The sequence below is a fragment of the Mesocricetus auratus genome, unplaced genomic scaffold, assembly GCF_017639785.1.
Source record: "Mesocricetus auratus isolate SY011 unplaced genomic scaffold, BCM_Maur_2.0 Super-Scaffold_100676, whole genome shotgun sequence".
NCBI classification, from domain to species: domain Eukaryota; kingdom Metazoa; phylum Chordata; class Mammalia; order Rodentia; family Cricetidae; genus Mesocricetus; species Mesocricetus auratus.
The window spans coordinates 120,137,718-120,149,194 of NW_024429266.1; the positions used below are offsets into that span (position 1 = coordinate 120,137,718).

Genomic DNA, 11,477 nt, shown 5'->3' on the forward strand with positions numbered 1-11,477 from the left:
AGAAGTATATAGAAATGGAGGCTATGATATTCAGTCTGAAACATCCAAAGTTAAAGATGCAGGTTAATCAAGAATGACTAGATAAAATAGAATGATGTTGTAGACATACTGACCAGTGAACCACAAGTTTGATGTGTACTCTGTTATTTTTCCAGGTATATGAAATATGCTTCCATTATGATGCTGAGATGAATACACTTTCCATGTATGTCCTCATTGAAGAATATCCTTTATTTCCAAGCTGGACTTGGAGTCCTGGCCAATATGTTTCTCCTTTTTTTCTACACTTTCATAATCCTAGCTTACAGATCTAAGCCCATGGACATGATCTCCTTTCAATTGACCCTCATCCACATAGTGTTAATCTTCACTGGAGGGAATATTGGGCTTACAGACTTTTTCGAGTCACTGAGCTTTGAGAATGACTTCAAATGTAAGACAACTTTTTACATAAACAGGGTGATGAGAGGCCTGTCTGTCTGTATCACCTGCCTCCTGAGTGTGTTCCAGGCTGTCACTATCAGTCCCAGTACCTCTTTGTTGGCTAAGTTTAAACATAAACTAAAAAGACACATGATCTATGCTTTCTTCTACCTTTGGTCTTTCAATTTGGCATTCAGTAGTAGGTGGCTCTTCTATGTTGGGGCTTTTACCAATGTGAGTGAGACCAACCAGATGAAGGTCACCAAATACTGCTCACTCCTCCCCATGAACTACATCATCAGGGCACTGATTTTAACAGTGACAACCTCCAGAGATGTATTTCTTGTAGGAGTTATGCTGACCACAAGTGCATACATGGTGATCATCTTGCTCAGACATCACAGGCAATGCAAGCATCTTCACAGCCTTAGCCACCTGAGGGTGTCCCCTGAGAAAAGGGCCACCCAGACCATCTTGCTGCTGGTGGTTGTCTTTGTGGTCATGTACTGGGTGGACTTCATCATCTCATCCACCGCAGTCCTGTTGTGGATGTACCACCCAGTCATCCTTACTGTTCAGAAGTTTGTGGTGAATGCCTATCCCACAATTACTCCTTTGATTCAAATCAGTTCTGATAACAGAATAATCAATATGCTGAAAAACTTGCGGTCAAAATGTCACAAGATTTTTTTAAAAGGGTAATTTTTCTCTTCCTTTAAAAAAACAATTTATTAGCCAGGCAGCAGCAGAGCACACCTTTTTTTCCCAGCACTTGGAAGGCAGAGGCAGGTGGACTTCTTTGAGTTTGAGACCAGCCTAGTGTACAGAGTGAATGCCAGGACAGGCTCCACAGTGACAGAGAAACCCTGTATAAAAAACAAAAAACCCAACTTATTTATTTTGATTTCTGTGAATGAGTGTTGTGTCAGCTTGTGTGCATGTGTGCATTCCTGGCTCCCACAGAGGCTAGAGGAGGTCACAGAACCCCCTGGAACTGGACACACAGATATTTGTAGGGAGTCATGTTGGTACAGCACCAATACATTTTTCCCTAAAAACAGATTCTCCTTAAACTGTTTAATAGTTCAAGTAGCAAAGAAAGATTCTTAGTAAGATTGAAGTAAATTTTTCTTGCATTACCCATATACATTCTTGTGACATTTCTGATGCCAAGTACTATAGAGTCCTTTAAGTTCATTGTACGCCATAAATTGATATTTCCACAGGAATTCTCATACTCTCTTCTTTTTACTTTATATTGTAAATGTTCCCTTGATGCTGAGGTTACTGATATATACCATGTCCTAAAATATAAAACAAATCTTATTAAATTCATAAAGATTGAAATCACTCCTTGTATCCTATTTGACCACAATGACATAAACCTTGAAATTGGCAGCATACAAATCTCTAGTAAATATACAAACTCATGGAGATTAACTACTCTCTACCAAACGATGACTGGGTCAAAGAAAATAATCAAGAAAGAAATAAAAACTTCCTAGACCTAAATTAAATACAGGAAAATCTCTGGGACACATTGAAAACAATAATATGAGGAAAATTTATAGCTCTAGGTGTCTACATTAAGAAACCAAAAAGAGCACCAATGATACAACTCAAAAATTTAAGAAAACAAGTACAAATCAAAACCAAATCTAGTAGAAAGTCACAAATAATGAAAGTGAGAGCAAAAATCAATGAAATAGAAAGAAAATTAATACAAACAATCAACAAATACAAGTGATGGTTCTTTGAGAAGGTGAACAAGATTAAACAGATTCTTGGACCAAGTAATCAAAAGGAATAAAGGACCCAAATTTTCAGAATCAGACTTGAACAAGGAAATGTAATAAAATATTATAAGAGGATACTTTTAAAACCTATAGTCTGTTAAGCTGGGAAACATAAAAGAAATAGATGAATTTCTAGACTCATCCAAAACATAATCATTGAATCAAGAAGTCAATAACAAAAGCAAACCAAGAGCAAATGAGATTTAAACAGTAATATAAAGTCTTTAGGCTAAAGGAAAAGTCTGGAGCCAGATTTATTCACAGCAGAATTCTAACGGACTTTCAAAATGAATCTAGGGCTGGGTGTTGGTGGCACACGCCTATTAATCCCAGCACTCAGGAGGCAGAGGCAGGCGGATCTCTGTGAGTTGAAGGCCAGCCTGGTCTACAAAGCAAGTGCCAGTGTATACTCCAAAGGTCTCAAAATACTAAATAAAAATAAAAATAAAAAAGAAGAAAGAAGAAAAACAGAAAAACTCTACCAAACTCCCTCTAGAAACCCAGTGTCACTCTGATACCAAAACCCGATAAACACACAGCAACCACAACAACAAAAAGAAAACTACAGGCCAGTAGTCGAACAAAGACTCAAAATTGCCCAATGAAATACTTGTAAACAGAATATGAACATGTTTAAATATCATAGACCATTGCCAACTTGGTTGTATATTTTCAGTGCATCATGGTTCAACATCCACAACCCTTTAAGTATAATAAATCGATAGACTTAAATAAAAAACCGTATAATCATCATAGATACAGGAAAATAGATGCAATAAATAGATGTAGAAAAAGCCATTGACAAAATCCAATCATGAGTGCATGACAAAAGTCCTAGAAAATGTAGGGCTAGAGGGAATATATCTTAACATAATAAAAGCTACTATGATACCACCTAGGGCTCCTGCATTTAAATGTGTTTTCCCCAGTGAGTGAAACTCTTTGGGAAGGATTAGGAGGTGTGGCTTTGTTGGAGGAGATGTCACTGGGGATGGGCTTTGAGGTTTCAAAAGTCCATACCAGGTATAGTCAGGTTCCTTTCCCCTCCCCTCCTCTCTCCATCTTGTCCTCCCCCCTCCCTTCTCTTCTCCCCTCCCTTACTCTCTTCTCTGTCCACCCCCTGCTTCTTGTGAATAAGGGTGTAAAGCTCTCAGCTACTGCTCCAGCACCCTGTCTACTTCCAGTCATGATGATCATGGATTAACCTTCTAAAGTGATAAAAAAGTTCCCAGTTAAATACTGTCTTTTATAAGAGTTGCCTTGGTCATGGTGTCTCTTCACAGCAATAGAACATTGACTAAGACAGCATATACAAGAAATTCACAGCCAACATCATTCAGTCTAAATGGAGACAAGTTTGAGGCAATCTCACTGAAGTCAGGAATTTGGAAGAATGTCTGCTATTCACACTTCCTTTCTATATTGTGCTTAGAGAACTACATGGAGGGGGAGAAAAGGGAAAGGAATTAAAGGGATACAAATAGGATGATACGATACTATACATTAATAACCCCAACATTCTCAAAAATTTTCTAGATATGATAAACAAATTCATCGATGTGGCTGCATACAGAATCAATTTGTACAAATCCATAGCTCTTCTTTATACCAACAACAGAGAAGGAGATCATGGACACACACCCATTCACAATAGCTTCAGAAACAATATTAGGACTAACCCTAACCCTAGCCCTTTAAAATGCTGAAGAATAAGATAGAAAAAACAGTAAAAAATAGAAAGATACCCCATGCTCATGGATAACTAGAACTAATATTGTAAAAATGAACATTTTCTTTTTCAAAATTTGTTTTAGAGATTTAATGCAATCCCAGTCAAAATACTCATCTCATTCTTTACAGAAATAGACAAAACTTTCCCAAGATTCTTATAGAGCCACAAAAGACCTAACACAGCTAAAACAATCCTGAACAAAAAGAACAATACAGGTAAATTACCATTTCAGAGTCACAGTAATAAAAATGCCATAGTAGTGGCACAAAAACAAACATGCAGACCCACGGAGCAAAATAAAAAACCCTAACATGACTACACATAATCAGCCATTTAGTATTTGTCAAATATGCCAAAAACATATGTTAGAGAAAAAAACATCTTGAACGAATGGTACTGGAAACTTGATGTCCAACCCCCCCCCCAAGAAAAAAAAAACAAACAACCCATTCCAAAATCAAGCTGGGGAACTGGACAGAGAGTTCTCAAAAGAAGACAAAAGAAAACAGTAGCTAAGAAGTATGTAGGCTGAAATTTCTGTCCCACCCAGTCCCACAGCTGTTTAGTCCCAAATAAATACACAGAGGCTTATATTAATTATAAACTGTTTGGTCGATGGCACAGGCTTCTTATTGGCTATCTCTCTCTTAATCATTAACCCATTCCTATTAATCTGTGTATCTCCACATGGTCTTGGCTTACCGGTGATGCCCAGATCTCTTGCTTCCTCGGTAGCTGCGTAGCATCTTGTCTCCCCCTTTTCTCTTCCCAGAGTTCTCCTAGTCTGGGAGCCCCACCAGACTAGGAGAACTCTGGCTATTGGTCAAGCAGCATTTTATTAAAGCAATATAACAAATCTTTACAATGAAAAGAACATTATCCTACATCAGAAATACCAAATAAATAATAAATAAATAAATAAACAAATAAATAAATAAAAAAGCTCATCTCTAGCAATTAGCTGTGAGATTTCGTCTTACCTAACTCAGAATGGTAAAGAACAACAAGACAACTGACAAGAAATGCTGGAGAGGGTGCGGGGAAAACAGGACCCTCATTCACTGCTGGTGGTATTGCAAACTGGAACAGCCAGAACAGAAATTGGTGTGAATTCTCAAAAAGCTAAAAATAGCTGTGCAGTGTAACCTGGCTTTACCATTTCTTTGCACATGCCACAAGGACCTGACATCCTACTCGGCAGGTGCTTTCCTGAGCACATTCATTGCTGCCCTATTCACTATAGCTGGGAATAGAAATAAGTTAAATGTCCTTCAACTGACCAAGTGAATGGACAATGAAAGATGGTATGGGGCAGATCTAGTACCTCCCATATACTGTATGGGACGCTATTCAGCGATAAAGCAAATAGTAAAAGGATGGAACTAGAGAAAACCATATTGAGTGAGGTAACCCAGACCCAAAAGTACAAACATCCGTACAAACATATTCTCTCCTGTTGAAGCAGTAGTTCCAATTCTTCAGATATGAGTATGTAACCTGGAGTAACTGCAGAAATCAGGAAAGCAGGAAGGGGCATTGCCAGGGTAGATGGGCAGGGAGCAATAGTGGTGGGAATAGCAGGTTATAAGTTATCTGCATGATGAAATGGAAAAAATGGGGGCCTAATTAGGGAAAGGGAGGGAGACTAGTATAGAGGACAGAAAGAGGAGGGTAAAACAATAGTAAGGAAGTCTAATAAAAGAAAGCATACTACTCACTATCCAAAAAAATCCCCCAAAACACAAATAAAAAACACCTATAATGGATATAAATCTTTATATAAATATTGTTATGGGATTCCCACCTGGGTCCCATCACCACTTTAGAGCCACCAAATAACACACAGAGACTCTATTAGTTACCATGTTGCTGGCCAATATCTAGGGCTTTTTACTGGCTAGCTCTGTCCTAAGTATTAACCCATAACTGCACATATATATGTTAGGGTTTTTATTTTTCATGCTACACTCATCACAGAAACTTCTTTTTGCAACAGTGACTAGTAAAATAACACCACAAGCAATCAAACTGGAGAGTTGTACAGTTCAGTTCCAATGGATACATCTATAAAACAACTCCTACACAAAAGGCTCAGGGAACATTGTGGAAGAATTGGTGAAAAGATTACAAGAACCAGGAGGTCAGGAATTTTGCTGTGAGATTGTGTCTCTTAGTAATGTCAGAAGCTATAACCATAAAATCTCACCAACCTGAATGCCTAAACATAAGCTGAACAAAGACAATAATATACATGTCAAAGTGGTGGGGGACTTATAATAAGATACTTGAATACCCCACTCTCACCACTAGATAGGACTACCAGACAGAAACTTAACAAAGACCCAAAGGAACTAATAGAAGTTATGACCCAACTTGGCAACATAGCAAACCTCAACGGGTACAAAAAAATGAAAATAACTCCATGCACCTTATCAGAACACCGTGCATTAAAATTAGAATTCAACAACAACACAAATTGCAGAAACCCTATAAACTCATGGAAATTGAATAATGCACAATTGCACCATTCCTGGGTCAAAGAAGAAATAAAAAAGAAATTAAAGACTTCCTAGAATTCAATGAGAATAAAGACACAACATACCCAAGCCTATGGGAAACTATGAAAGCAGTGCTATGAGGGAAGTTCATAGCACTAAGTGCCCACATGAAGAAACTGGAGAATAGTTACACTAGACAATTAACAACACAACTGAAAGCTCTAGAACAAAAAGAAGCAACCTCACGCAGGAGGAGTAGATGCCAGGAAATAATTAAATTGAGGGCTGAAATCAATAAACTAGAAACAAGAAAAACAATACAAAGAATCAATGTAATGAAGAGTTGGTTCTTTGAGAAAATCAACACCGTAGACAAACCTTTATCCAAACTTACCAAAAGGCAGACAGAGAGCACGCTAATTAACAAAATCAGAAATGAAAAGGGGCACAAAAATAGACAGGTAGACCAATGGAATCGAATGGAAAACCCAGATTTTAACCCACCCACTTATGAACACTTGATTTTTGACAAAGAAGCTAAAATTATACAATGGAAAAAAAGAAAGCATCTTCAACTAATGGTGCTAGCATAACTGGATATTGGCATGCAGAAGACTGCAATTAGATCCATGTCTATCTCTATGCACAAAACTTAAGTCCAAATGGATCAAAGACCTCAACATAAATCCAGCCACACTGAAACTCTTAGAAGAGAAAGTGGTAAGTACTGTTGAACAAATTGGTACAGGAGACCACTTCCTGAACATAACACTAGTAGTACAGACACTGATATTGACAATTAACAAATGGGATCTCCTGAAACTAAAAAGCTTCTGTAAGGCAAAGGACACAGTCAACAAGACAAACAGACACCCAACAGATGATTAGGAAAAGATATTCACTAACCCCACATCTGACAGAGGGCTGAGCTCCAAAATTTACGAAGAACTCAAAAAGCAAGTCTCCAAAACACCAAAGGATCCACTTAAAAAGTGGGGCACAGAACTAAATAGAGAATTCTCAATAGAGGAGTCTAAAATGGCTGAGATACACTTAAGAAAGTGTTCAACATCCTTAGCCATCATGGAAATGCAAATCAAAACAACCTCTTACTCCTGTCAGAATGGCTGAAATCAAAAACACCAAAGACAATTTATGCTGGAGAGGATGTGGAGAAAGGGGAATACACCTCCATTGCTGGTGGGAGTGCAAACTCGTACAACCACTTTGGAAAACAGTATGGCAGAGCCTCAGGAAAATGGGAATCAATCTACCACAAGACCCAGCAATTCCACTCTTAGGCATATACCCAAAAGGTGGACATTCATGCAACAAGGACATCTGTTCCACTATGTCCATAGCAGCATTATTTGTAATATCCAGAAGCTTGACGTAACCTAGATGCCCCTCAACTGAAAAATTGATAAAGAAAATGTGGTACATTTATACAATGGAGTACTACACAGTGGAAAAAAACAATGGAATCTTGAAATTCACAGGCAAATGGATGGGACTAGAACAAACCATCCTGAGTGAACTAACCCAGTCACGAAAAGACAAACATGGTAAATACTCACTGATATATGCATTTCAGACACAGATAAAATGCTTACCAGCCTACAATCCATACCATACCAGAGAAGCTAGGAAACAAGTAGGACCCTAAGAGAGACACACGTGTCCCCTGGAGAAGATGAAAGGGACAAGTTCTCCTGATAGAAAGTGGGTGCATGGAGGGAGGGGAGAGAGTGTTAGGAGAAACAGAAGGGGAGAAGAGGAGGAGAGAGGAAAACATTAGGGAGAAGGAAGATTCCTTTGAGTAACCTCAGCATCAAGGGAACATTTATGATATAAAATAAAAAGCAGAGAGTAAGAGAATTCCTATGGAAATATAAACTTGTGTGTTACCATAAATTTAAGGGACTCTATAGTAGTTGGTAACAGAAATGTCACAAGAATGTACATGTATAATACCAAAAATTTTATTAAAGGAATTTTATTTAAGAAGAACCTTGAATTGCTACTTGAGTTATTAAACAGTTTAAAAGAATCTGTAGTTTGATACATAATGACAATAATAATAATAATAATTGCAGCTGAATCAGAATGACTGTCTATATTCCAGTTCTAGGGATGGAGGAGCAGTGACCAGTTCAGACCTCTGTGAGCACCAGGAATTCACACATATATACATACTGACATGATTCCCACAAATTTAAATAAAAATTAATAAAACATTTTATTAAACATGAAAACAATTAACCATTATTTGAAAATCTGGTGGCACTTTGACCACAAGTTTGTCAGCACACTGATTATTCTGTTATCAGAACTGATTTGTACCAAAGGAGTAATTGTGGGATAGACATTCATCACAAACTTCTGAACAGTCAGGATGACTGGGTGGTACATCCACAACAGGACTGCGGTGGATGAGATGATGAAGTCCACCCAGTAAGTGATCACAAAGACAACCACCAGCAGCAAGATGGTCTTGGTGGCCCTTTTCTCAGGGGACATCCTCAGGTGGCTAAGGCTGTGAAGATGCTTGCATTGCCTATGATGTCTGAACAAGATGATCACCATGTATGTACTTGTGGTCAGCATAGCTCCTACAAGAAATACATCTCTGGAGGTTGTCACTGTTAAAATCATTGCGCTGGTGATGTAATTCATGGGGAGGAGTGAGCAGTATTTGGTGACCTTCATCTGGTTGGTCTCACTGGCATTGGTAAAAGCACCAAAATTGAACATCAGGATGCTACTGAATGACAAGTTGAGAAACCACATGTAGAAGAAAGCATAGATCATGTATCTTTTTGGTTTATGTTTAAATTTTGCCAACAAAGAGGTGCTGGGACTGATAGTGGCAGCCTGGAACATACTCAGGAGGCAGGTGATGCAGATGGAGAGGCTTCTCATCACCCTGTTTATGTAAAAAGTTGCCTTACATTTGAAGTCATTCTCAATGTTCAGTGACTCAAATACATCTGTAAGCCAAATATCCCCTCCAGAGAGGATCAGCACTATGTGGATGAAGGGCAGTTGACAGGAGATCAGATCCACAGACTTAGATCTATGAACAAGGATTATGAAAGTGTAGAAAAAAAGGAGAAACATATTGGCCAGAACTCCAAGTCCAGCTTGAAAATAAAGGATATTCTTCAGTGAGGACATATGTGAAAAGTGTATTCTCTTAAAATCATAGTAGAAGCATATTTCATATATCTGAAAAATAACATCAAACATGTGACTCAGTGGTCATTATGTATTTATCATCGTTCTGTTTTAACTACTTATTCTTGATTAATCTATCTCTTTATATTTTGAAGTCCATATTGGATATGGCCTATATTTCTATATATTTTGCATATTAACTCCTATGTATATATACTGTAATGTGCAAAACAAATGCCTTCTCAGCCACATTCAATGTAGAATGAGCACTTTATGTGTCTGTATTGCACACACATGTCATGTCTTAGAAAAGCAATCCTATTGATTTACATTGCATCATTTAATAGTTAACACCTAAACAGTTGTGATGAACACAGAATATTATTCACGATTTTACAACCAAATAAAAAATGTTGAGCTGAAAAATATTCACAAAAGAAACCCAAAATATGAACAAGGGGGAGCTAATGAACCCCAGACAGATGGCTGAGAGGCCAGCATAGGACTGATCCAGACCCCCTGAACGTAGGTGTCAGTGGGGAGGCCTCAGCATTCTTTGGGGCTTCAGGTACTAGATCAGTATTTATCCCTGGCATGCAAATGGACTTTGGGAGCCCATTCCACATGGAGGAATGCTCTCTCAGCCTGAACACATGGGGGAGGGCCCAGGCCCTACCCCAGATGATATGACAGACTTTCGAGATCCCCCATGAAGGACCTCATCCTCCCTGGAGAGTGGAGTGGGGATTCAGTGGGGGTTAAGAGGAGTTAGTGGAGGGCAGGGGAGGTGGGGATGGAGAGGGAGCTGGGATTGACATGTGAAGCAAGCCTGTTTCTATAGTAGAGCTTGAAGTCAGGAATGGTGATGCCTCCTGAAGTTCCTTTATTGTACAGGGTTGTTTTAGCTATCCTGGGCCTTTTGTGGTTTTTTTTTCATATAAAGCTGAGTTTTGTTCTTTCAAGGTCTGTGAAGAATTGTGCCAGTATTTTGATGGGGATTGCGTTGAATGTGCAGATTGCTTTTGGCAAGTTGCCATTTTTACTATGTTGATCCTACCAATCCAAGAGCATGGGAGATCTTTCCATTTTCTGGTATCTTCTTTAATTTCTTTCTTTAAAGACTCAAAGTTCTTGCTATACAGGTCTTTCACTTGTTTGGCTAGCATTATCCCCAGATATTTAATGATGTTGGGGCTATTGTAAAGGGTGATGTTTCTCTGATTTCTTTCTCAACCCATTTATCATCTGAATATAATAGGGCTACTGACTTTTTTTGTTAATCTTGTATCCTGCCACTTTGCTGAAGGTGTGTATCAACTGTAGGAGTTCCCTGATTGAGTTTTTTGGGTCACTTATGTAAATTATCATATCATCTGCAAATAGTGAAAGTTTGACTTCTTCCTTTCCAATTTGTATCCCCTTGATCTCCTTTTGTTGTCTTATTGCTGTAGCTAGAACTTCAAGTACAATATTGAAGAGATATAGAGAGAGTGGACAGCCTATTCTTCTTCCTGACTTTAGAGGAACTGTATTGTGTTTCTCTCCATTTAGTTTGATGTTAGCTGTGGCTTACTGTATATTGCTTTTATTATGTTCAGGTATATTACTGTTATCCCTGAACTCTCTAGGACCTTTATCATGAAGGGGTGTTGGGTTTTGTGAAAGGATTTTTCTGCATCAGGTGAGATGATCATGTGGTTTTTCTTTTGCAGTTTGTTTATGTGGTGAATTACATTGATAGATTTTCAGAGGTTGAACCATCCCGCATCCCTAAGATGAAGCCTACTTGAGCATGGTCAATGATTTTTCTGATGTTTTCTTGGATTCTATTTGCTAATATTTTATTGAGTA

The 11,477-nt window shown here is 38.3% G+C and overlaps 2 protein-coding genes across 2 annotated transcripts; one reads left to right on the forward strand and one right to left on the reverse strand.

Moving 5' to 3' along the window:
- Window positions 1–207: 207 nt before the first annotated feature.
- LOC121136531 (putative vomeronasal receptor-like protein 4) lies at window positions 208–1,125 on the forward strand. The gene has a single exon (XM_040737081.1). The coding sequence runs from the start codon at window positions 208–210 to the stop codon at window positions 1,123–1,125; it is 918 nt and encodes a 305-aa protein (XP_040593015.1).
- A 7,589-nt stretch (window positions 1,126–8,714) lies between these two features.
- On the reverse strand, window positions 8,715–9,626 carry LOC101842490 (putative vomeronasal receptor-like protein 4). The gene has a single exon (XM_005087419.2). The coding sequence runs from the start codon at window positions 9,624–9,626 to the stop codon at window positions 8,715–8,717; it is 912 nt and encodes a 303-aa protein (XP_005087476.2).
- Between the last annotated feature and the right edge of the window lie 1,851 nt (window positions 9,627–11,477).